This window comes from Mesoplodon densirostris, chromosome 11 (genome assembly GCF_025265405.1).
Source record: "Mesoplodon densirostris isolate mMesDen1 chromosome 11, mMesDen1 primary haplotype, whole genome shotgun sequence".
Classification (NCBI taxonomy): Eukaryota; Metazoa; Chordata; class Mammalia; order Artiodactyla; family Ziphiidae; genus Mesoplodon; species Mesoplodon densirostris.
The window spans coordinates 24,645,399-24,672,354 of NC_082671.1; the positions used below are offsets into that span (position 1 = coordinate 24,645,399).

Consider the following 26,956-nt stretch of genomic DNA (forward strand, 5'->3'; position numbering starts at 1 on the left):
ATGCTTTCCATGGTATCATATTACTTAGCTTTATTCAACTTTGACCTCCTTGATAAAATATTAGGAAATAAAAGAGATGAAATCAAACCCGAACTTCAGCTGCTAGTTCTCAGACTTAGCTATTAATTGAACATTTATCTGTCTCCATAACCGGTTTTCAGCTGGGGCTTGCATCAGACTCACCTGTGAAGCTTTTCTGAGCTACAGATGCTTAGAAATTTGATTCCCTGCAGAATCAAAATATCTAGAGGTGAGACCCAGACATATTTTATTCTAAAGGCTCTGTTGCTGAGCTCTTGATTGTGAATAATTTCCCTAGTCTTTGAGTATTGTTAATAAAGAAACTGATTAAAAGGTTGGTATATCTCTTTTAAGACAGTTTTTGTACATGGACTTAGTGTCAGCACTGAGGGTGTGGTATGGGAATTAGAATGAAAAGGGCAAGAAAAAGGAAGTATTTGTGTATCATACATGCATAGTTTTTTTTTGAATTCTTTTTTTTTTTAGTATCTTTATTGGAGTACAATTGCTTTACAATGTTGTGTTAGTTTCTGTTGTACAACAAAGTGAATCAGCTATAAGTATACATATATCCCCATATCCCCTCCCTCTTGAGTCTCCCTCCCATCCTCCCTATCCCACCCCTCTAGGTCATCACAAAACATCAAGCTGATCTCCCTGTGCTATGCAGCAGCTTCCCACTGGCCATCCATACATTTGGTAATGTATATATGTCAATGCTACTCTGTCACTGCTACTCTCTCACTTCGTCCCAGCTTCCCCTTCCCCCGCTGTGTCCTCAAGTCCATTCTCTACGTCTGTGTCTTTATCTCTGCCCTTCCACTAGGTTGATCAGTACTGTTTTTTTAGATTCCATACATGTGCATTAGCATACAGTATTTGTTTTTCTCTTTCTGACTTACTTCACCCTGTATGACAGGCTCTGGGTCCATGCACCTCATTACAAATAACTCAGTTTCGTTCCTTTTTATGGCTGAGTAATATTTCATTGTATATATGTGCCACATCTTCTTTATCCATTCATCTGTTGATGGACATTTAGATTGCTTCCATGTCCTGGCAAATGTAAATAGTTTTGCAGTGAACATTGTGGTACATGTATCTTTTTGAATTATGGTTTTCTCAGGGTATATGCCCAGCAGTGGGATTGCTGGGTCACACGGTAGTTCTATTTTTAGTTTTTAAGGAACCTCCATACTGTTCTCCATAGTGGCTGTATCAATTTACATTCCCACCAACAGTGCAAAAGTGTTCCCTTTTCTCCACACCCTCTCCAGCATTTATTGTTTGTAGATTTTTTGATGATGGCCATTCTGACCAGTGTGAGGTGATACCTCATTGTGGTTTTGATTTGCATTTATCTGATGATTAGTGATGTTGAGCATCTTTTCATGTGTTTGTTGGCAATCTGTATGTCTTCTCTGGAGAAATGTCTGTTTAGGTCTTCCACCCATTTTTGGATTGGGTTGTTTGTTTTTTGCATATTGAGCTGCATGAGCTGCTTGTATATTTTGGAGATTAATCCTTTGTCAGTTGCTTCATTTGCAAATATTTTCTCCCATTCTGAGGGTTGTCTTTTTGTCTTGTTTATGGTTTCCCTTGCTGTGCAAAAGCTTTTAAGTGTCATTAGGTCCCATTTGTTTATTTTTGATTTTACTTCCATTACTCTAGGAGGTGGATCACAAAGGATCTTGCTGTGATTATGTCAAAGAGTGTTCTGCCTGTTTCCTCTAAGAGTTTTATAGTGTCTGGCCTTACATTTAGGTCTTTAATCCATTTTGAGTTAATTTTTGTGTATGGTGTTAGGGAGTGTGCTAATTTCATTATTTTACACATAGCTGTCCAGTTTTCCAAGCTCCACTTACTGAAGAGGCTGTCTTTTCTCCATTGTATATTCTTGCCTCCTTTGTAAAAGATGAGGTGACCATATGTGCGTGGGTTTATCTCTGGGCTCTCTATCCTGTTCCGTTGATCTATATTTCTGTTTTTGTGCCAGTACCATACTGTCTTGATTACTGTAGCTTTGTAGTATACTCTGAAGTCAGGGAGCCTGATCCTCCAGCTCCGTTTTTCTTTCTCAAGATTGTTTTGGCTATTCGGGGTCTTTGGTGTCTCCATACAAATTGTAAAATTTTTTGTTCTAGTTCTGTGAAAAATGCCATTGGTAATTTGATGGGGATTGCATTGAATCTGTAGATTGCTTTGGATAGTATAGTCATTTTCACAATGTTGATTCTTCCATTCCAAGAACATGGTATACCTTTCCATCTGTTTGTATCATCTTTGATTTCTTTCATCAGTGTCTTACAGTTTTCTGCATACAGGTCTTTTGTCTCCTTAGGTAGGTTTATTCCTAGGTATTTTATTCTTTTTGTTGCAGTGGTAAATGGGAGTGTTTCCTTGATTTCTCCTTCTGATTTTTCGTTGTTAGTGTATAGGAATGCCACCAGAAAACTACTGTAGCTAATCAATGAATTTGGTAAAGTAGCAGGATACAAAATTAATGCACAGAAATCTCTTGCACTCCTATACACTAACATAGAGTTTTTTTGACTTGACGTGGTAGGCAGTAGGCAGCTGTTCTTGAGTGGGTTGATGATACAGTAAAGTAACACTTCTCATATCTATATGCCTTCAGGTAAAACTTCATTTTATATCTGATGCTCAGGAGCCTATCATATACTTAAAGGCCATTAAGAAAAATTCCCACCCAGTGGCTGAAGTCATGAACCTTGAAAGTTACACTGTTTTCTTCCCTCCCCCTCTCCCCTGATATCTCATAAGTCACCAGGTCTTTTCAGTTTTAGCTTTTAAATATCTGTTAAAACTATTTTCTCCTCTTTATCCCTACTGCTACTATCCTGATATGGGTCTTTATCATTGTTTACCTGAATAACTATAATAGCCTTATTGATTTTCCTGTCTCATCCATGTTCCAGATTGCTGTTAAAGTAATTATTCTAAAAAGCAAGACTGCTGTATCATATCCCTTTATAAAATCCTTCAGTGGTTCCCCATTACCTAGCATAAAATCTAAACTACTTAGTATGTCTATTCACAGCAATTTACCACCTCATTACCAGCTACTCAGGAATTGTAGTTTATGTATCCTGTACCATAATGAACATAATGTGTTCTTTCATAACTTTGCATAAGCTGTTTTCTTTGCTTATAATCCCTTTTCAAATTGATCAGACTTGCAAATTCATAGGAATCCTTTAATACACCTCAGATGTAACCTGTCTCAGATGTTTCTTCCCATCCTTTTTCCCTTCTCCCTCTGTCAGTTAGCATTCCTTTTATTGCTTTTATGGTAATTGCCTGTATACATGTCTGCCCAGCTTCATTAGACTGTGAGGTCACTGAGGACAGGACTGTGTATTTCATTCATCTTTGTATTCCCAGCATCTAGTACAATGTCTGGCATATCAGCATTCAGTAAATTTTTTAAAAACTGATCTGATTTGAATTGAATTCCTTGACATACTCAGTTAAAAATTTAGCTTTGATAACTAAAAGTATTGGCAGTAGCTTTTTAATCCATTATGGATATTTACTTCTTCCTATTTTTTATGATTTTCAAGTAACTTGAATTTTTTTAATTGGTAAAACTGTTTTTCCTCATCTAGCACAATGCCTTACTTGTAATCATGAGAAGTGGAATATTACTGTGATTCATGTTCTAGGCAAAGGGAGTTATAAATAAGATGGTAGAAGGTGACACATATGTGTATTTAGTGGAACAGATACTTCTTTGCTTTCTATTAGATTGGAGTTCACTGACCATTGCATGAAGTAGCTATTGTGTTCTTCTTTGTATTGAATTCATGCCTACAAGGAGAAAAAAGATGATGGGGTCAAATTAAGTTATTCTTTTGTTCTTTTTTCCGTGTTTCTATGTTCCTTGGAACACATTCTGCCACTAAGAAGCAGTATGATTTGGGGCAGATTATTTAATTGCTCTGGGCTTCAATTTCCTGATTTGAAAACAGGTAGTAATAGTACTGCCTCATAGGGTTGTTATGAAAGTTAAATGAATTAATATATGTAAGGTGCTTACTCATCCCATGTCACTTTCCTCACCTTGGCCTTCATTCAGGCCTGAATGTCCTAAGCTCGTTCCTGCCTCCAGCCTTTATGGATGCTCTTTCCTCTGCTGGGATCACAGTCTTCATCTGCCCGGTTCCTCCTCAACTCTAGGTTTCCTACTAGATTGGCAGTTTCAGGGCAAGACAGTGCCTGGGACAGTAGTTGTGTAATAAATATGTACTTAGTGAACAAATGAGTGAGTAAATAATTGAGCCAGCTGCGGAGAAAAGAGAACAGGATCATGTGGAATGGAAGGTTCCTTCCTCTAGGGCTGTAGTCAGAGCAGGTTCTCTCATAGTAGGCAGGGAAGAAAAGAGACTGTATATATGTATATTTATTGTATACATACATAAGTTAAGTGGTGAAATTGTAAATGTTTAATAGTTAAGTTATTAAAATTGAAGTCTACAAACTAATCAAACTGCCTGAATGGTGATCAATTTGAGCTTACATTAGTATTTTTAATTCCCCCCCCCAGTAATTTGAATATGTTATTGTTTATGCTTTAAAATTAATACATGTCAGCTACACTACAAAAAAAGAAACTCTTAAACAATTGCCCACTTCAATCCTGGGTGTAATTTCAGAAGCTATAAAAATTTGGCAGTGAATTACAAGTCAGGGTACGAAATTATAAATGAAATGTAATCATAGCTGTGCTTTAAAAAAAACGAATTTAGAAGGACACGCAGCAAATATCACAAGTATTGATTAATTTTCCTTTCTTCAAATGTCTCAAGTGTCTGGTAATTGTTTCTTGCATGCCAGACATTGTATGTAAAAGACCCATAGAAGCTCCAATTGATGTCGTCCATCAGAAAGAATTTCCTCTTTTTTCTCTAGTGCAGAGAGGGTCAGGGGCTTATCTTTTTAATGCAATCAGAATTGAGCTGGAGCAGGGCTGGGTTACAGTTTTTTAAGATTTAGTTCACCTTTGTCTCTTCTCAGGCATTTTGATTGGGAACTTGGTGAGTCCACTTCCACATCTCAAAGTCTGCTTAAGAGTCACTTGTGTTCTTCAGAAGTTTTGAGCTTAACTTGTTAACTTCTAGCCCTTGCAGCAGAATCTGGAAGATGTCTTGAGAGGGAGATTGGTTGTGTGAAATAGGACTTCCTCCCTCTAGTAGGACTTTGTCTCCTAAACACTATGAGATTATAGGAGATTTGCTCTTCAGAAACTTGATTCAGCCTCCCCAGCTTCCCTTAAGTAGCCCCGGAATTAAAACCAGTCATGTTTGGGGCTCTTCAATTCCAATCTGTCATACAAGCCCTGGGTAACAGCTCAAACCTTGCTCATTTCTCTTTTCCCGAGTAGAGCCCCTCTGTGTGGGCCAAGGGCCAGTCTGATACAGATTTGGAAAATGGACTCAGGGAAGAAAATGGCTAGGGATTTTCAGAAGGATGCTCCCCATATGCTTGCAGCCTGGAATTCACATTCATCTAGTCCTAATTGATTCTAAAACTCTGGTGGGACTTCCCTGGTGGTGCAGTGGTTAAGAATCCACCTGCCAATGCAGGGGACACGGGTTCAAGCCCTGGTCCGGGAAGACCCCAATGCCGTGGAGCAGCTAAGCCCGTGAGTCACAACTCCTGAGCCTGCGTGCCACAACTACTGAAACCCAGGTGCCTAGAGCCCCTGCTCCACAAGAGAAGCCACCACAATGAGAAGCCTGCGCACTGCAACAAAGAGTAGCCCTTACTCACCACAACTAGAGAAAGCCCGCGCACAGCAACGAAGACCCAACACAACCAAAAATAAATAATAAATGAATTAAAAAAAAAACTCTCTGGCATATTGATTACCTCGCTTTTCTCCAGTTGTAGCCAAAGCAGAGGCATCCTGTTACCTGTTACATCCTATTTGAAAGTGGAAATCATAATGTAAAATTAAAAGAAAGAAATTTGGAGTTCTTTTTCCCTCAAGGATTTTATATTTATACCTCTTATATGAAAAATATTCTGAAGTGACAAGCATTATATGCAATGTTATTACCTTTTTATCATTACTAGAAGATGATTTTGGAATTGCTTTTTTGTTTTTCTTCATTTTCAGGATATTTTATTAAGGAGACATTTTATAAAGGTTCAGTAACAGAAACAAGTGAGGGTGCAGTTCTCAGGGGCGGTGAGAGTGGGGTGCCATCACACCGCATATCTGAAGGGGCAGGGGAGGGAGGTGCTGCAGAACCGGAGAGAGAGCTGTATGGATGGGCCACCTGACAGGAACTGTGGGGCATGCCCTCCATCAGGGAGAGAGCTGGGAAGGACAGCCCTGACCTCACTCTCCATCATTCTCTAGGTCTCTTGCTGGTGCCTCCCATTAGCCAAACCGAACCAGGAGCCAGAATTCAAGGGGTCCCTATGAAGGGTCCATTGGGATTGCTTCTTAATACATCATTTAAACCAACAGCTCTTCCATTTAGCTCGGTTCTTTCTTCACTGATAAGCCCCATTTGGATGGCAGCCATCTGTGAAAACTTATGTATTAATGACTAGAAAAGATTTCCCTCAAAAGGTAAATATAGTGATAACAATTAATCTTTATTTTTCCTGCTTGAAAAACAGAAATTCTAAAGATCTTTTTTATTGATACATGTAACACAGGACTTCAAAAAATTAGCTTTCTTTTTCTTGAGACAGGTCTTTATAAGAGGTAAATTCTCGGGGGCTTCCCTGGTGGCGCAGTGGTTGAGAATCTGCCTGCTAATGCAGGGGACACGGGTTCGAGCTCTGGTCTGGGAAGATCCCACATGCCACGGAGCAACTAGGCCCGTGAGCCACAACTACTGAGCCTGCGCATCTGGAGCTTGTGCTCCGCAATAAGAGAGGCCGCGATAGTGAGAGGCCCGCGCACCGCGATGAAGAGTGGCCCCTGCTTGCCACAACTAGAGAAAGCCCTCGCGCAGAAACGAAGACCCAACACAGCAAAAATAAATTAATTAATTAATAAACTCCTACCCACTTAAAAAAAAAAAAAAAAAAAAGAGGTAAATTCTCTCTGTGTGTGTTTTTGTGTTTTCTACATTTGGTTAGACATAAAAAGCCTTCACCCAAAGGAGACTGCTGGAAAACTGGAGATAATTCAGTTATTTTTACAGAACAGGCTATTAACTGAGAAAATTAAATCTAATCAGTGATAACATTTATCAAGAAGTAATAAGCATGAAAAATATTACCTTTCTATCAGTGATAAATAGACCTTTTGTTTCTGTATTTTTTAATCTACATTTGATAAATATCAGTCATATGATTTTGTGAGTGGGAATAATGATGGCAAAACATTTGGACACTTCTTGTGTTTATATTTACCTTTAAAGTTTCGCTTTACTGCTTGATGGTGGTAGTGGCGCCCTTGACATGGGAACATAGATTTTGGAGGTGTGCCAGCAAGGGTTTGAATCCCACTCTTATTTATTCTTCTTCTTAATAAGTTGTGATATTAGTAGTAGATGGTTATTTAGTGTTTACTGTGAGCCAGGTACTCTAAGTATGTAGCTTTTCCTTCTTTTAATCCTCAGAACAGTTCTGGGGAGTCAGTTCTTATAGAAATGCAAGCCTATCACATTAGTAAGTGATGAAGGTAGGATTTAAACTCAGTTCTGTAAAACACCAAAGCCCATGGTAAATACTGTGCCATACCCCTCCCTGTGTAACCTTGAGGGAATCACAGATATAAAGCCCTCTACCTGTAATTCTGAAATGAAAAAAGCTTTGGAAATTGCTAGTCTTTTCATAACTTATTTGGTGGCGAAGTGAACTCTGAATGGATGAGAAGCTATTTATAGCCTTTGTTAATCCCATTTAGTGTGAATATTCATACATGTTGCTAGAAAAGTAGTAATATATTTGATTGGGGGGTGCTGCCGTAGACCTCTGGAGATGTTACAAAATTTACTGTGTGCGTGCTGCATTAACCTTACAAGTTAAAATACAAAAAATCTGAAACATTCCCAGGTGACTGTGCCCCTCTATTTAACTTCTCTAATACTTAGTTTTCTTATCTGTAGAGATGTCAAGATGTAACCCAATATGTCAGTATGAATTATATTAAATAATTAATATATACATGTAAGTATTAAAGTACCTGGTATATAGTAAGTATTCAGTTTGGGGGATTGTTACTATTATTAACTTGGAATTTATATTTCGTTGTGCAGAGTTTGGATCCTAAAGCTAGAATATGTAGAAAACTAGAGCTTAGTTTAGCTTGTTGCTGAAGCCCAGCACTGCATTGTATCTGTACAGGACTAGTAGGAAGCCATGCCCTTCACAGGATATAAGTGACTTTCCCGTACCAAAGACTATTTAGAACAGCAGTAAGTATAAATGTACATTATCCTGTAGTTTAGGATTTCCTAACCTTTTTCATGTCACTGCACATACAGAAAAATTCTCTACTGAGATAAATAAAGGAGGGAGGATGCTTGTGGGTGCCCCTGCTGTACCAGGCTCACGTGGCACCTGAGTGCTCAGGGAATCAATACCATGGCATACCTTTGAACACACCTTGGCAAACCAATGTAGAAGTGTATATGTCAAATATAAGGGGAAGATAAAAAATGATGAAAATTGTTAGTGGATTTACTTTGGTTATCTCCTCTGATGAAGCATCTATTTCAAGTCAGTTAAAATCCAGAAACACCTAGGTGAAACGTAATTTTTTAAACAGTTAAGTCTCTTAATTCTTGTCTTCTAACAGTTCAGAATGAGATGGAGTGACTGTTTTACTTAATGCTTTATAAAATGTGTTTGTTGACCTCTTAAATTAAGTTTATTTCACTTGTAAGTTAGAATTATGGAGAAACTATGACATTGTCTTGAACATTTAAAGCATTGGCAAGAGTAGATAGGCCGGTGATATATTTAATTTCGGACACTTTTGTTTTAAGGGGCTGACATTTATTCCTTCCTCATATATTACAGTAAAAATTAGGTATGGTGGGGTAATTTTGTCAGTTATTTTTTTAAAATGTACAAATTCAGAGTTTGGCTGTTAGGAGTTATTTGCAACAGGGCTCTGGGGGCGGGGCATAACAGGAAGTTAGTTCATATTATCCCTGCCCCCCTGCCAAGCGAAAGCCTCCCTACCAGCTACAAAGAGGGTGCAGACCAGATTCTCAACCAGATAAGATGTTTCTAGAATGTAAGTTGGAGCATTGTCCTCCGCCATAAATTCAGTAGAGGGAGGTGGGGCAGATGTAGGGGAGCTGTGAGTACAGAGACCCCACGTTGGCTCAGGAATCTGGGGTCTGAGGAAACACCCTGCGTCAGTTTGTTTCTCTTAAAGAAAAGGGTACCCAGTTTAAAGGATTAAAGGAGGCTTTCTTCTTCTTGTGGGTCTCTGTGGTGGAGGAGCTCCTTTCCTGGGCTTCAGTGATCCGAATGGGGTTTGCTGAGTCGGTGGCCTCCGCAGTGGCTTGTTTGCCTTTGGTGGGGATCCTCTTTATCCTTTGAGGGACAGATTTCTAGTGCTTTTCTCTTTTCGTGAGCTTTTGGAAGCGGGAGTGGGGATGGGAGGGTGGCATGGCTGGAGACTGTTTGCCTCCTTCTTGGTGCTCACTTGGCTCTGAGGAGCCTTGGAGCTCTGTCTGCTCAAGCTGTGGTCTGTTTCAAGAGGAGCTTTCAGAGTTAAAATACTATTTCTGACAGCCTTACAAGTCTGCCTCACTTTTAATACTTTAAAAACTTTATAATTTGGAAGCGTTTACCACCTTCAAAAGTTGTAAGACTGGTGGGTCATTCCATAATAGCCTGTGGCTCAGAATACTGTTATGTGTTAATTTGGAAAGAATGTGGCTGCTATTCAGCACTTCTCTGAACCAGGGCATATTACATATTAGCTGTGTTGCTTGATTTTTTTCACAGAGTGTTACATCTTCATTTAAATCATAAATCTGAATTATATTAATCTAAAACCTACCACTGTTCCCTAAAATAACATGGTAATGGTTTCTGTAAGAAAAAGTAAGCAGTAATGAAACTTGTTTCCATTATAGGAACAGAAAATAAAGATAACAAGACAAAATTCCAGAATTTATAAAGTCATTATGACTAAAAATCACATGAACTTTATATTTTAAATTTATTGTAATAATTGGTCTTCCCTGTCATTCCCAGAGGCATGTTACAGAGATAAATACAGTCTCCTTTCAACTCTCTTATTTGGAACCTCAGAAATTTGAAATGTTTGATGTGTTAGAGTTTAGGGACTGGAACGTTGCAGGGAGTGAGTTTTCTACATCTTTGGGGAAGCAGTGTTGCTTTGTAAGTGCAATTCGCAGGGCAGATAAAGTGTAAATTATGTGGGTAGAATTAGTGAGTGGTAACGAGGTGCTCATGTGACAGAGTGTGCAGCCCAAAGCTGCTGGTGCAGGTGGACAGCAGTGCTAGATAAGGGAGGTCAGTCAAGGTGTACATACAGAGTGTGGACCAGACTCTGAGTCATAATTTTCAGAATTCAGAACTTGTTTTTTCCTTTCAGAAAACTGAAGAATGGGAGAAAAGGAAGACTGAAGCAGACATGGAAGAGTATGTATGGAAAGATAGCTCCTCAGAAAAAAACATCCTGGAAACCCTTCTCCAAATTAAAGCTGCTGAGAAAAATCTGGAATTAAGTAAAGAAGAGCTCCTCGGTACTGAAGAAGTTGAAGAGTACAGAAAGTCTGTTGTTAGTCTTAAGAATGAGGGGGACAATGAAAATACCCTTTCTCAGTACAAAGAATCAGTGAAGAGACTATTAAATTTGACATGAATTATATAGAAAAATTACCTTGATTTATTAATTTTATGATATATATGTAATCATTATCTAATTTGATATACAGTTGAAGATGTTAAAAAACCATTGTTTTATTACATCAGAGTTAAAATTATTCCTTTCATCCTAATGTACAAAGGCAGTGATTATTCAGAAGTTTTCTTACTTATGCACTGGGGCAATCAGACTAATTCGATCTCTGTGATTTCTTGCGGTTCTAAAGTGTTTGGATTTTATTTCTACCATAACAACTTTAGTATTCATATATATACAATGTTGTTGTTTTGTCACCTGCTCCATTTCTTTCCCTACAGATTAGTACTTTTTGGTTGCTTTTGAATAATGATTTTGGTTATTTGGGAAGCTAGGCCCAGAACCCAGTCCCCTGACTGAAGTTTAGTGTTTTGTCTACATAACTGTTATCTGCCTAGTGAGTTTTTGCACATGCTGATTCTCATTAGAAGCAGGTCCTTGGCAGTATTTTCTAACCTAAAAAGTCTGTTCCATTCCTCTATTTTGGGGTCACTTTATGTTGATTCAATTCTGTTCAGCATCCTGCTTTCCATTTTCTTTGGCTCATTTCTCTAAGCCCAAGCTTGCAGAAAAGTGGAAATGGAGATTAGCTGGTATTCATCTCTCTGGATGCCCCACCTAGAACTTCCACAGCTCAGGAAGGAGATGAGGTATAAAGACCTTGAATTTAATTGGAGTAAATGACAAAATAACTGCCCTAAGAAACATTTCATTCAATTTAGCTGTCAATTCAGTACTTTTAAGTATATCTGTAAGTCATTTCTTACCACTTAAAGTTGTCGACAAGTGATTAATTTAAAATTGAAATAAAGGAATTATGGAGGCTTGTATTTGCCTAAAACTTATTTTGCTTGACAGAATTTGAGAACATAAAATGCCAAAAGGAATTTCAGAACAATTGCTCAAAAGATTTATATAAATTGAAGATATGATTTAGTGTTAGCAAGGCCAAGAGTCCGTAGGTTATAAAGGACAACAATAGGGCCTTGAGTTCCATCCATTCCACTGGATGGAAATAGCGAATAAAAAACAAAGTAGATACAACTGAATTTCTAGATCAGGTCTAAAGCATACATAAGTGTATTGAAGTGTTACATTTCTTAGAGAGTCAGAGTTGAGGAAAACTCAGATGTGGAAACAGGATTGAAGAAGGACACATTTGAAAACAGTAGAAGCTGAGGAGAGGTTGTCATTTGGGAACATGTAAAGAGGTGGGTAGATTAGGGTCCTCAGTCCTGTAGTAATAATACAGTGAAGACGGAAGCAGATGGAGTAATGATACGTAATAAAGAATTTGACCTTGCTCAAAGAGCATCTGGCCTCTCCCGTCAGCTTCTGGGAGGTAATCTGTCATACCTCATAGAAGTGTCTTTGGTTAGGGCAGGAGTCAGTCACAGTGGATTTTAGGTGGGGCTCGCTACACCTGATAGTCCTAGGCATGCCAGGAAAACCAACCATGTGTTTAGGGCTGGGGGGCTTTGAGTCTCTTGGTAAATCAGTCCACCCGGCAGCTGAGATCAACTGCCCAGGTAATTGATCAGTCAGTCATACCTATGTAATGGAGCCTCAATAAAAATTTAGAACACTGAGGCACCGGTAAGTGTCCCGGGTTGGCGATACTCTGGACGTACTGTCACACACTGGTACCGGGAGAGTAATGCATCCTGCTTGCACGGGCAGAGGACACCAAAACCTGTGAGTTCGGAACACTCCTGAACTTCATCCTAGGTGCTTCTTCCCTTGGCTGATTTTAATCTATATCCTTTCCCTGTAATAAACCGTAACTGTGAGTATAATAGCTTTCATTGGGTTCTGTGAATTCCTCTAGTGAATTATCGAACTTGTGAGTGGTTTGGGGACTCCCCATCCCCCGAACTTATAGTTGGTGTCACAAGTAAGGGTGGTCTTGTAGAAGACTGTGCCCTTTTAACCTTGGCAGTTTGGCTAACTCCGAGCAAAGACCTGAAGACTCTAAGGCTGTGGCATTGACACCTAATGGCAAAATCTTAGAGCTGTAAGATTAATACAAAACTGCCTCAAAAGGGTAACCGTTGCTGTCATTGTAAGGTTAGCAATAATTAACCAGCATTTTTTGTCATTATTTAGACTCTTGTCCTTAAGCTCTAATTGATCTAATGTATACAATGAACATCATATTCATCCTTACAATGAGGATTCTAGGGGACACTTTTTGCTGTACTGATGATATGCAATCACTTCTGACTTCAAACTCTTAAATTTCATAGCTCAGAAGGTGCTTAAACACATAGGCAACTAAGAAATAGAACAAACCTGTTTTCTTAATTGTAAGGAGCTTTAGTTTTTTTCTTTGCATATTTTCTTTCCAAAATTGGTAAATATGTCATAATACTGGACTATTATAGAATTTTTTCCCCAAAGGTCTGGCTGTTTCAGTGCTGGAAAAACTTCGATATCATGGTTATTTCCTAAATGGTGGTAACAACCTTAGCCTTAGTTGTTGACTAGGCCCTGTGATCTTTGTTTCTTAAAGTTTTAAATTCTATTCAGAAGTTCTCTTTGGTCCCTTTGGCTTCCAATAAGGACATGGTTTCTAGGCCCAGTCATTTCTGTCTTGGCTGACTGTTCAGGTCGCCTCTACAGTCTAAGTTTACTCAGTTTATCTGATGGTCAAAGGTAGGGGCTGAAGAAGAGAAGGAGTGTGTTTTCTTACAAAGGTAAATATGTTTTTCCCAAATTATGGTCATTTCTATAAAACAGTTATCAATTTTAGGGAACAAAATTCTGAGAAATCCCAAGGAAGAAAAAAATTATTTTTTGGTAGCCCTAGTTGGAAAACCTTCAAACAGTTTGTATATATTTGAAAGAAAATTAAATAACCTTTTAAAAGAATGTATATACAAATAGTTTTTAAAGACGGCTTCCTGAATAACTTAAATATTTTAAGGTAATTTAAATCTTGATATCCCCCCCTAAATTGCCTGAGTTTTTCCCTAATGTATTAAGAAAGAAATTGATAACATTTATGATATGTAATACTAATAGCAAATTAATGTAAATTGATTATAGTTTAAAAATTCAGACTTTATTTGTGGTTAATATTCTGAGGGAAGAGTACTATTTTATTAATCTTATAATAGGATTTCCTCTTTATTCATTATGCTTAAATGGCTGTCTTTTAATGTCCTCACATTAAAAAATATTTTCAGAGATGAGATTAAGGGCCTAAAGTTTAAGATCATTAGAGACTTGAATTACAGTTTTCTACACTTATGAGTCGGAGTATAAGATTTAGGGGGTAAATCTGGTGTAAGTGGACAGAGCTTGAAATACCTAGAGCTAATATTTGCACCTGGGAAAACAATTTATACAACTGACGGACATAAACTAAAACTCCCAAGATTTATTCAACAGAAGTCAACAGAAAGCTCAAAGATCTTAGTGCCATAATTATTGAGGCATGTCAGTTTTTGAAAAAGAAGATCGATTAAGATTGAGAAAGATTAATCAATTGAACATCAATTGTATAAAAATCAGGAAGCTTTTGCTCATGGGTTAGTAACTGTAATCGTTCATAGTGCTTTTTTGCTCAAGCCACTAAAAGATTTCATTAAAATATGTGACAATAATAGGACCTTGACAGGAACCAAATATGATGTTATGGTGTTTTCCTCCCTGTATCTTTTTTCCATACTCACTGAGAAAATGGAGGCTTGTAGTCCAACAGTGATTTTGAGCATGGACTTTTGAACCATGTTGCCTATTAAGTCAGGCTTTGCTACATACTAGCTGTGTGACTTTAGGCAAGATACTTAGCCTCTCTTTCCTCAGTTTCCTCATCTGTAAAATGTGATAAGAACAGTATAATAGTTAACAGTAGTATACTTATCTCACAGAGTTCAAGGAATCAACAAGTTAATACATGTACAGCACTTAAAACTATCTCTTACATGGTGCTGAATAACTGCAGAGATCAGAATTTTGGAACTTCAGCAAATGATACACTATTCAAAAACTGGAAATAATCAAAAAAGCAACTATGTTTATCAAACATTGGCATTCTTTAGAGATTGGTAAGAATGGGTATCTGTGCTTTTTATTTATTATTTTTAACCGAACTGCCCTCGTCTTACAGAAAACTAAAAATGATACTCTTAAAAGCTTACAATGCTCACATCTTTTACCATTAAGAGCGCTCCTTCAGAATGGTACATTTTTTAATTTGCTTGGATCCTGACTTTCTCTGTCCTGGTTTATACTGGCCCTGGTGCTTTCGGCAGCATCCAGATGCCAGGATGACTACACAACAGCAGAGAAAGATGACAGAGGTGCAGAGGACCACAGGAGCCAACCACGTCTTGGAAGTCACAGGTGCTCCATCAGGCGTTGTGTCTTCATTCTCAGATGTACGGTTTCTGCTGTTGTACCCTTTGGTTTTGTTCAGTAATTGTTTGCTACTGTTGAGTTGGGATGGAATAGGCATATGAGAAAGTTTTGTGTCCATAGGCACAAAGAAAGGAGAAATAGTCTTGTTATCTGGATTGTTGATGAACTCGGTACTGGCTGCCACCATATTTACGTTTGTGGTAATGGAGTCCTTCAGAGAAATGAATCTTGCCCGAGAGTCTGTGGTTAATTCCTTGGAATACTTAGTATTATTTGTGGTTGCAAACAAAGCTTGATATGTGGTTGAAGATGGAGCCTCTACTGATGGTAGCATTTGGTTTGTCATGGTCGTTTGTTGTTTATCTAAATACATAGCTTTTAGAATCCTTAGTCTCTCCCGTATGTTAGATGAATAACGGGTATTTAGATATGTGGGCAGTGATTGTTCAAAAACCAGCAAATCTGGATCTACACCTGAAATATAAATAAGGCATCATTTAAATTTTATTTTTAATTTAGAAGACAGGACCTTAAAGTACAGTTTGGAGAAGTCTTGGATTTTGCCCCTATAAGTTATTGAACTAAGCTAATTTCAAGTTCCACCACTGCCTACTTCTGAAAGGCTTAGAAACATACTAGCCACGTTTGAATTTTTCTTAACTTTCTAAGACACTTTCTGTTGCAAACGAACTTGGCTACATCACATCGTGGAGAAAACTGCCAGGGCTTTTGCGCAACAATAGCAGTATCAGGCAAGAGCTGCAGAAACAGTAACCATTTGATATGTATGACAAGTAAAGTCAAACAAAATGGAGCCTGAGAAGTGTAACTATTCAAAATTATTAGCAGAGCCCTAAATCTCATCCCTTCCCAGTGCCTGAGGGTCCAGTGCCTGAGGGCCTTCAGTGTTCTCTCTCTTCTTGTAAAACTCCTTTCCCTCTGGCTTCAGAAACTCTCAACAGCTTTACCGTTGTCACACTGTTTCCCTTTCAGTCTCTCTTGAGCTGCTCCCACTCGCAACACACCACCACCTACTCCCTCCCTTTCCTTTCTGACTTTGTTTTGTGCCTTCTGTCATTTTGTTTCCATCCTCACTATTCTGCTTCTGGGGGTGATCAGTACTTTCCTGTTTCCTGATCACTGTATCTCATTGCTTTGGCTTCTCTCTTGTTCTTGATACTGATGGCCACCTCTCCTTGCATTCTTCTCCCGTGACTCCCTGGACCCCAAATTCCTTTGGCACTTGATCTCAGACTGCCTGCCTCTCGTTTTTCCCTTCCTTTGTGCTGGTTCTCTCCTTGGTCCTCACTGATTGCCCGATAATCTTTAGTCTTTAGTCCTTGGTTTTCTGCTGTATTTCTCGTCATCCCATACCAACCACCCTCCCACCCCCGGCCACCAAGAGATTATCCTCATCAGCTGTCAGCACTACATCGATGGCCCTGAAATCCACATCCCCAATTTTTTCCTCTTTCTTGAGCTCTGATCTCAGTTCTCCTGTGCTCTACTGGAGGTTCCCACCTAAACATCTCCCATCACCGCTGGCATTCTCAAAACCATCATCTGGTCTGCCTGTTTGTCTTTTTCAGCGGCATCATCATTCTTCTGTCACCCATGCTGGACTCTGCACTGCAACGGGATTTTTGAATCCTCAGTCCTCTTCTTCTTTATCCAAAAAGTAACCCAAGTGCCATCCAAGCCCTTGCCTATATGCTAGCAGCCATCCCTCCTCTTCGTTGCAACTACAGCCACCTTGTCCAGATATAACATTACCCTGACTGCATTTTCTGATCTGCATCCTACATACAATTTTCCTGGACTAAGATAACCAGACATCACTTTAATGATAGGGCTTTCTCATGAAATACCTTTGTTGGTCCCATATTTCTGACAAAGTCAAACCAAAACTCTCCTCTGTCCTTTTGTCACCTGGCGTACCCTATCCTACCCATATTTCCATTGCAGCCCCAAATGTGCCCCTATTGGAGGCACACCAGTGTTTGTGCTTTCCTGGGGTGTGATACGGAGCTCCTTATCTTGCCTCTACCTGGCCTCTTCCATGAAGCCGCCTCTGAATAATTGAGCTTTCTTTAGTCTCCCCTTCTTTTGAGCCTTTGTACTTGAGGCAGTACCACACATTTTTGTATTTAATTGTATGTCTTTTACACTAATTGTAAGACTTGTTGCATCAACTCGATTAGAAGGAGCTCTAGGGCACAGAGATGGCTGTAATCTCCTGCAACGTGGAGCACAGCATGGAGCGTTATGTGTTCAATAAGTACAGACTGATCAAGAAATTTACCTCCTTTGTATCGTGTTGGCAAAAATCTATTCTTTGACGTTTACCGATGTGTACCCTGAGATTATATACCCGGGAAAGGACACTTAAATATGTATTTTTCTAAAGAAAAATGCAGTCGTTATCTTGGGACCAATGCTATGCTAAGGTGTGGCAGTAAGTGCATTTCCCCATCCCTGACATCCATCTTTGTAGAATCCTTGTATACAGCATCAGCGAACCTCAAAACTGACTTTTAGCATTTTCTTTATTTCCTAGTGGGATCCTTAACCACTACAGTAGAAATACCTATTTGGGTTCTTGCTGAAGGCTCTTGGAATAAATGAAACACAATGCTCTTGTTCAGTCACATATGATTTGTTATCTGGGATGAACTCATCCTTGCTGAATGTGCCAAATTAATGGGAATTTCCTTTTAGTTTTCTGCCCTGGAAGCCCCAAACTTTTCCAGACAGAGTTCACTGGGAAATAATGATTTAGATTCCTACATGGCTACTGCCAACCAATTTCTAAGTTTTATGCCTCTACTAAAATATTACTGACATTCTTCAAAATACCTACAAAGGACATAAATCATTACCGTCTGTTATGTTGTATAAAATGGCGCTGGTTCCGGGCTCCAATATGCAGCTCTCCAGGGTTGGGCAGTGAATATGGAGGCAGTTGACATCGCCATGAACAGGATCGTGGAAGAAGACAGCCAAGTTACAGGAAACTGAAAAGGAAGCAGGCAAAGTACATCTGCAGATGGTCTTGATCTCTGCAGCTTGATGAGCTCTGAGTAGCTTACATTTCTTTCAAGAACACTGGATTAACAGTACGTCGCAGGGCTATGTTCAGACATCTTACGGAACATTATGAACTATCGCAAATGCTTCTGTGAATATGGGAAAATGCCTCTTCAAAAGAAAATAGCTACCAATATTCTCAGTAATCGTTCACACATCCCATGCTACCCAGATAACCTGGAATCATTTCCCAGTCCCAGTATTTTATGTTCAGAAAAATCCAATTGGCTACAAAAACCTCTGGGGATTTATATAGATCAGATTTCTAGATGCAATACCCTCTCAGAATACTAAGGCACTGAAGTTCACCAGAGAGAGAAAGAGGAAAAAAATAGACAAAGCCTGTAACAGAAGGGGGAGTGATAGGAAGGGCAAAAACAGCCATGACCCGTGTTGTTGGGAGCGGCCCAGGTGGCGTAAAGCCAGCAGGCTGGGTGAACGTTACCTTGACCCCGACTGCAGGTGTGTGCTAGCCCCAGGCTGCAAAGCCACATCCAGTGAAAAGCTGATTGGTGTCATTCAGAGAGGAAGGGAGTACACAGACAAGCTGGTTAGCATTTGGGATTTGAGCGGGGAGGGGCTCATCACTTGTCTTGCCGGCTCCCCTTTTCTAAGTAGATTTGCTCCATAAAAGGTACCGTGTTATTTCTGGAAGGTCAGATTTGTTGAACGCAAATCTTCAGGCTGTAAGTGCAGCACAGATTTTCCTCCTGCTGTAGTGTAGTAGGAACCGTGTGATGGGAAATATTCATTGGCCCCAAGGTATCAGCTTCTTTAATAAAATGAGATTACGGAGGGAGAGTGTAGGATTACCAGACCTCCGAGTGTACCTACAGCTGCTGTGGAATCGCCGGCAGAACCTGCTCTGCTTCTGTGTAAGGTTAACTGCGGGGGTTACGTCTCCCCTATTACTTCTGGGACACCCCGTGTTTCTACGCTCTTTATTTTTCCAGAAGGAGAAAGAATAGGACAAAAGTCAATTAATAATACATTGCTAATACATTATAGATGACAACTACATTCCCTGAGGACTGTGCTGTAAAGTTTAAGGAAAAGGAAGAAAGAATATTCAAATTTAGACATCTACATTTCTGATAAGAAAGTAGTGGATGCTGTAGGGAGCAATTTTTCAAGATCTTTTACATTCTTCATGCATATTTCAGAGTCCCAGCTCTGCGTAGGTTAGCTATTGCAGGATTGTGCATTTTAAAGTTCTGGCTTCTAGGTAAAACCTGGGATGTGTGTTCATGCCTTTTCTTCTTCTGGAGAAAGAAAGCCACAACCTGGAAGCCACAGAGGCTCTAAAATCCTGGAGTTCTACTGGATGCTTTTAGTATCCCCAGAAGTCCAGAGGCCACAGCTTCCCTGGTGTGGAGAGTCAGGTAAATACATGCCACGGGAAAATGCTGAAAAGGTATCACCCCTCCCTCATCTCCTCTCAGGGAAGGCTTCTGGGGTTACAAGCATCTGAAAGCAGAATATCTAGATTTGCTACCTTTTCCAAAATTTCCCTTTAATAAATTAATTGCTCTCTCTGTGCCTGATTAACTTTTGAGGGCTTAGCCTGTGACGACTTCTCACACTGTGGTCTCTTGACAGTCGGTTTGGACTCTCCAAGGAGCTCCAATTTGCATCCCAGAAATCTTACATGGATCATTGGACAGGAGGCATTGGCAATTAATGTCGGTAAGAAATCATGGGAAGAAAGTGTGGAACAACGAGAATTATTTTAAAGTGCTGTGTTGCTTTTGTTGTTTCTTTCCAAGTAGCTTTCACATCTTGGAAAAATGAAAAATAAATGAAGTCTTTAATCAAATGCAACTTGAAATTCTGCAACAATGAAATGTTTTCCTAGTTATAGGCCTTGATTATATTATATGAATTATATTTAACCCTGAATCCAGATTTCAGACCAAAAAAAAAAATTCTGTTAAGATATTTTGAAAACTAACTTTCTCTCTCTCTCTTTCATTCTCTCTCTCTTTCTCTCTCTCTCTCTCTCTCTCCCTCCTTTCCTTTCCTTTCCTCTTTTTCTAGTTGACATATATTTCCCTATTTCTTTCAAAACATGAATCACAATCTAAATTCCTGTTCAATACATCCCCACACTTGGTCAACCAAGCAAGCACATTTCAAAAGTGTGATACGATACCAATATCACCAAAAGAACCTTGAAAAGGAAAGATTTTTGAAATCCTATGTGCTATATTCTGGGCTATAGAAATATTGTTAGCCAGCCCTCAAGGCAATATTTTCATTTAGCACTTGAGTGAAGACAAGAGGTTCTCTGATACCTGTAGGTTCAATAACCTCCCAGGTCATTACTAGGTTTGTAAATGGAGCCTGCACTGGCCCCAGCTGCAAAATCAGTCTCAGTGTCTCTCCCTCTCTGCCCACTGCCTCGTCCCAGGGCATCTTCTCCAGTCCTCGTCAACTGTTCACTGCACCCTCTGCCTAAGGGTCCTTTCTTAGGTCCTCATTTTGGAAGTTTCCCCTGATTTTTGCTCAGGTCTATCATCGACACTTACCATCCTTCCTAAGACAGCAGCTCCGACTGCACTTCTGACCAGTGCTTTCGGAATAATACTTCAAGAACTGGGCCCCCAGCTTCTGAGACTCCTCCAGGTCGATTAGGAGACCTGGGAAGCGTCGGATCCAGCAGTCTCTGTAAAACACAGCGGGTGAGCAGAGAGAGTCCGAGGTCCACCCCATGCTTAAGAGCAAAATCACGTCTGCTGCCACGACCACCACATGCATTTCCCTGGGACGAAGACTCGGCAGTAAGTCTGATGACCAGACAGACGCTGAAGCTGACCATCAGGGTTTAGAATGGCTTCTGGAACTTCAGGGCTGTTGCTAAGGGAGAAGGCTCCCTTGGAACTCTGTGAAGGGTCACTTTCTAGAAAAATGAAGCGGCTCTTTGACTGCACGTTGATTTTTCTTTTGTTTCTTCCCAGTTGCACCCCAGGTGAACATTTGACTTGCTGCTGTTGATGCTGAGCACTTTCCAGGCCATTTCAATACTCTGTCCTTTAGCCTTTGGAAGACGTAGATTCTTTCCTCTGCTTTTATTCTTTCTGTGAAAGTGAAGTCACAGACACCTTTTACTAAGTAAATATAAAGGCAAGTTGAAATCCTAGCCAAGAGTCTTTCTGAGGAAAACAATAGTTTAGTCACTTGATGTCAGATAAAGGAAGGATCCATTTCACCAGAAACAAGACATCATTTCGTCAGGACACTTCTATAAAGTTTTTTAAGAAGCTTGTGACTGCAGGGTTTTTTTTTTTCAATTATCTTTTTTTCTTTGATTTGAAGTTCTAATATTCAGGTTCACTAGAAAACTAGTTTGAGCATGGGTTTAAATTCTTTGTTTTTACAAAAAAAAAATTGAAAGTAAATGAAAACTGAAAATGAAATAAAAAATTTTAAATTTGCAGTGATTTTGAAAACACTGAATATGAATCCTGGTCACTTATTGGTGCCAGGCATTTTTTGCAAAGGTTTTTAAAAAGAAGATTAAAGATCCAGCCAAAAGAATATCCTTATAATGTAGATGGAGCACAACACCCATTAAAGTGTATTTTGTTCAATCAAGACTAAAAAGCATAATTGAAAATTGTGATGAATTTCAAACTGGGGGTTGCCTAATCTGTTTTCTGATATTTATGTTTTCAAGTTACAAAGAAGTCTTTGGGAAGCACAAACATAAAGGCATCTCTGAAGCAGATGTAGTTACAAGAAATGTGCATTAGGGAAATAGTTTTAAATTTCTACGTATTAATAAAGTTACTTCCACTGCAACGCCAAAATATTTGAAAAAAAATATTAAAGACAGTGAAAATGTCTTCCTTTGTGAAGACCGTGTGTTCCATATCCCATACATTCCAAGATGAAATTAGTTCAAAGCATGGAATTGTTGCTTTTTTGTATCCATTTTTATACAAAGCATTAGTGGTAATTAGTTTGGGGCATAAAGTACCATACTGCTTTAAAAAAAAAAAAAAAAAGATGAAACTTTTTCTGTCTTGTGATCTGTTTCTCTTATACTTTTTTGCACACTCACTTGACACAAAAATGTTAACATTCTTTGAACTTTCATCTCTTCACCTGTCTACTAATAATTTTAATAATCATATCTTTTGATTTTTAGAAGCATAGTATTAACGATTGATAATAAAGAGGATGACAGTCAAAAGACAGAATAACTTAAACAAAATTTCACTTTCTTCTGAGCAAAAATTATATCATGGACTAACACCTAACCTTCCATAAGCCACATAAAATGCACTAAAAATAAAAAACATTTTATTCTAAAGAACTTCTCTTAGAAAGCAAGTTTCAGTGGCTTACCTGCAAGCAATCTGACTGTTTCATCTGTTCAGAGGAAAGAGGGAAGAGAGGTTTCCTAAAGGCAAAACAGGAGACAGATGAGGAACAAAAGAGTACTCCCTGTTTTACCATGAGGTTCCATAGCTATTTTGATTAGTTCATGCCCTGGGGACATAAACCGGAAAGTCAACTTTCTAACCTTCTAACCTCCACATCTTTCAGTCGCGTTAAATGTGGTTTCTTTCCTGTGATATATAATTCCTTGAAGTTCTCATGTTCCCTGCAGGGATAATGGAACAATCCACAGTTGTTTAATCCTTTTGCTGTCAGAAGATGTCCAAGGGGAGACCAAAGTTGCATTTTAAAGAATCTACAAGTTCCAATGTAAAAGCAGGCTCTAAAATTTTTTAAATAAATTTTGGGGTGATTGATAAACATTGAGTCTGGAAACAGGTAACTTCTTGGAGCTGGGTATTTTGAAAAGGAGAGATTAAAAACTGAACAGCAGGGACAGGGCTTCAACTAACTGAGATGTGGAGCAGAAACATCCCCGCATGAGCCTGATTCAGTAGCTCTGGTGTGGGAACCAGAATTCTTATTTTTATAAAAAGTGTCTCAGGTGATTTCCTAAGATGTTTGGAAAACACTGAAATAGGTGACTGAAATAAGTGAAAGTTTTGCCTACATGAAATGCTCAGCCTGAATGAAATAGAATCATTTAAAGAACTGTGCTACTTTAAACTCATTTAAATTGCCCCCTTGCTTTAATGAAAGCGAGATATTTCACTTTTGCTTATTAAAAAAACAAAAAAGAAACAAAGTTGATTTAGAAGTATTGGAGGGACTAAAAAATAGAGATAAACAATTTTTAAGTGGTAGTGAAGTAATAGCATAAGTTTCCTAAATTCAAAAGATTAAAAAACAAAAAGTCAATATGTCATCCTTATTTTAAAGATGCTAATTGTAGTATTTACTTAACATTTTCATTTCATCAGTTCATAAAATTGGTGGACATCATTTTGTAAAATGGGGCCTGAGAAATTGGAATATATCACTAATTATTAAATTGACATGCATTCACTTAAAAAACCCAAACCATACCCGAACAGTACAATAAGAAATAATAACCATTCAAGATGATACTTACATACAATTTTACAAAAATGTAAATTTCCAAAAAATTTTACAAAAATCTAAACTTGTAATAGCTCTATGGTATTCTATTCTATCCATGTACCAAAATTTACTCTGAGCCTTAGCTGTAAAAGAGTATTAAAATAGATTATAATCTACGGAGAGCACTTACAACATGTAATAAACTTTCAGTAAATGTTAGCTACTCCTAACATTATACATTGTTTCTCTTTTCTTTTTTTTCTTTCTTTCTTTTTTTTTTTTTTTTTTTTTTTTTTTTGCGGTACGCGGGCCTCTCACTGTTGTGGCCTCTCCCGTTGCGGAGCACAGGCTCCGGACGTGCAGGCTCAGCGGCCATGGCTCACGGGCCCAGCCGCTCCGCGGCATGTGGGATCCTCCCGGACCGGGGCACGAACCCATGTCCCCTGCATTGGCAGGCGGACTCTCAACCACTGCGCCACCAGGGAGGCCCTGTTTTTCGATTTTTTTTATTATTCAAAGCAACACTGTGACAAACGTCTTGTACTTTGATTTTTTTCCATTCTAGGTCAAAAGGTATACCTTCCATAAAAATTCTTGAAGAAATAGCCTAACTGTGTTTGACCATTACTTTAGGCTTTTGTAAAACAGATCATGATGTGTTTGAAGTGAATCATGGTGCCACAAAGGCCACTCTTTATTATTCATTAATCAGTGGATAACTATAAAAGTATACCTCCAGCTATAGATAAGCAACATTTTCATGAAGCTTAAAAATAATTTTAGGTCTTTTGTAAATAAAGTTTGTCTTGCTTTGACTTTGCATTTCTAGCTTAACAGAAAACTGACTTTGTGAGTTATTAAAATGACTTGATCTTTAAGAGGCTTTCAATTCTAAATGACCTTGTGTCAGGGGCCAAAAAGCTTACAGGATCAGTGCCCAGTACTGTCAAGCTGACACCCCAGATTACCTGCCCAAGATCGGCTCCGATAATATTACTGTCTGTGAATTGCCTTTCTAATGCATGTGATTTTTTTTTTTTTGGTCTGTTTTTAAAAAGCAAGAAAATACCAGTCTGAGGCATATCTATGATGGCTGGGAAACAAAAGCATCCACTGGTGAAAGATTCTAAAGGGACCGAGGAGAGACTAAGAGCCTGTTCTTCGCTGCCCCACTGAATCTGGCACTGTTGCTGATGGAGGGACAAATAAATCCCAGGTCCAAGACTCTGGCACAGGGGTCAACTTCCAGCAAAATTTCCCCAGCTAAATGCCTAATACTGGACGTGGAACATTAGAAGATGCTAAATACATGACCACCTACCCCCAAAGAACCTTAGATGTCTCCACTACATGCTCACTGAGAACAGAAGTGTGAAAGGGCCAGGTGAGAACTGAATTTTATCAGTAAGGATTTAAAGGCCAGGTGAAACAAGGTGAAAGCTAGACGTCTTTCCCAGGATCCAAGAAAAAATCTTGAAAGAGGCAAGTCATAGGTCCATCTTTGTTTCCTTCACTCTTCCCAGGGAGGCCAGACTCTACTAGAATTTTTTTTCTATGTCTTCAAAATTTTAGTTTCTTGTTCATGGTGTATTATAAAGAAAATAAGGGATGACAACACCTCACTGTGAAGCTGGTCATTACACAGGAAGAAGTGCAAATGGAACCGAACAATGTGTTGAAAGAATTTCATGTTTTACATGACTTTCTTCTCTGTTTTTTAACCCTTCCCCTTCCGAACATAAAATGTTCATTAGCTTTGTAGGAGGTATCTTTTGTTTGAAATACCGGGCAATGTACTTATGAAGCAGTTACTATTTAACAACTTGTCATTCATGAAGAAAGCTAAAACTTGTTAAAAAAAAAAAAAAGTCCAAATACATATTCTCTCCCCAAGTAGAGGACTACTATTTGATTCTCAGTCTCTGGTCTGAGAAAGTTTCCAAGCGGTTTTTGGTTAAGATAAGGGTGAACACACACACACACACACACCTCCCTCCCAATACTGTCCCTTCTTGTACTCAAAGGTAACCTAACAATTGCCGCCTACTCCCCCTTTTGAGGATTAATTCATAGCTCATGAGCGGCACAAGATCCTTATTACTTGGGGTGAGCTTTCTATTTGCAATGTTCGGTGTAAGAAGATGCGGAAGAAGTGTCCTTCCTTATGAAGTCCTCAGACTGCAGGCGCAGGGGTAAGGGAGGGCTAAGAGGGTGGCGAGAAAAGCCACCTCTGCAGGCAAATATGAGCAAAAGCGGCCAGACCTTTTGCCCAGAGGTAACATTCCGTGATGGCTAGTCCAACCAAACTGAAATTGGGAATGCGATGGCTGTTAGAAAATATTTAAAAGAAGGCACGTGGTCTAACTTTATCTAGTTGAGTTGTACTTCTTTCTTTTAATCGCATGAAGAGAACAGGCCCCAGCAGCAAATACAAGCTCCTCCGCTTCCCAGCCCTTTCTAGCGGGGGCACCCCGTGCGCCGAGACCTGCAGAACCTGCTACCATCTGGCTGGCCCTTCTTCCTGCAAGATGGCTCCTACGCGATGACCATTCCGAAGAGTCAGCTCGAGGTGCCACCTACACGCTCAGAGACGGCCCGTGTGCCTCGGCCGCCCCGGGACACGATGCCGGACTCGACAGGACTGGCGATCCCAGATGTGATGTCTTTTTGACTCCCGGACCCCGACTTATTTCATCCCTTTCCTCCCACGCCCGTTTCTTTTCCTTTTCCCTTCACGCTGGTAAGGCGCCTTGGAAGAAAAGGCAACCGGCTTCATCCCGCCTCCCGCGCGCGGGGAGCATCGCCGCAGATCCGGCGGGCGGCAGGGTCGCGGCGCCCGGCGCGCGGGGGCGGCCGCGGGGACGCGCCTTCCCGAGGCCCGCCGCCGAGGCCCGCCACCTCCTACTCTCCGCGAAAGCCGGAGCCGGGCGGCGGGGGTCCTGCGGGCGGAAGTGAGAAGCCAGGCGTGGGAAGAGGCTGCCTGCTGGGGGCTGGGATCCCCTCCCGGCCGACGGCCCGGGACGATCCGAGCGGGGAGCGGTCGCCGCCCGGGCCTTTTCTGGCGCGGACGGAGGCCGGAGGGGCTGGGCCGCCGGTCCCGGGGGGCGAGGCCGAGCGGCCGCCCCCGGGACCGGGAGGAGGGGCCGCCTTGGCCCGGAG

The 26,956-nt window shown here is 39.9% G+C and overlaps 2 protein-coding genes across 6 annotated transcripts in view; one reads left to right on the top strand and one right to left on the bottom strand.

Annotated features, from left to right (window-relative positions):
- Window positions 1–11,728, top strand: part of MRPS35 (mitochondrial ribosomal protein S35) — a 46,823-nt gene extending 35,095 nt beyond the window's left edge. For both annotated transcript variants that reach the window (XM_060113842.1, XM_060113843.1), the window contains one exon: window positions 10,592–11,728. In XM_060113842.1, the coding sequence (XP_059969825.1) occupies window positions 10,592–10,861 (270 nt within the window). In that variant the 3' untranslated portion in view covers window positions 10,862–11,728. The remainder of the gene's footprint in view (window positions 1–10,591) is intronic.
- A 3,237-nt stretch (window positions 11,729–14,965) lies between these two features.
- On the bottom strand, window positions 14,966–26,917 carry MANSC4 (MANSC domain containing 4). 4 transcript variants are annotated; one of them, XM_060112814.1, is made up of 5 exons: window positions 26,378–26,917; window positions 22,703–22,757; window positions 20,881–21,429; window positions 18,145–18,279; window positions 14,966–15,739 (listed from the first exon to the last, which is right to left on the bottom strand). In XM_060112814.1, the coding sequence occupies exons 3-5, from the start codon at window positions 21,107–21,109 to the stop codon at window positions 15,066–15,068; spliced, it is 1,038 nt and encodes a 345-aa protein (XP_059968797.1). In that variant the 5' UTR covers window positions 21,110–21,429; window positions 22,703–22,757; window positions 26,378–26,917; the 3' UTR covers window positions 14,966–15,065. The 4 variants fall into 4 exon arrangements, with proteins under 4 accessions (XP_059968797.1, XP_059968796.1, XP_059968795.1 ...); XM_060112813.1 differs by having other exon boundaries at window positions 26,283–26,917; XM_060112812.1 differs by having other exon boundaries at window positions 26,163–26,917.
- Window positions 26,918–26,956: the final 39 nt, after the last annotated feature.

Coding starts and splice junctions, on each gene's coding strand:
- MANSC4 (XM_060112814.1), bottom strand. CDS start 21,109: ATGCATGTGGTGGTCGTGGCAGCAGACGTGATTTTGCTCTTAAGCATG. Junction 18,280..20,880: donor CTGCTGTCTTAGGAAGGATG/GTAAGTGTCGAT, acceptor CTTCCTTTTCAG/TTTCCTGTAACTTGGCTGTC. Junction 15,740..18,144: donor TTTATACAACATAACAGACG/GTAATGATTTAT, acceptor TTTATATTTCAG/GTGTAGATCCAGATTTGCTG.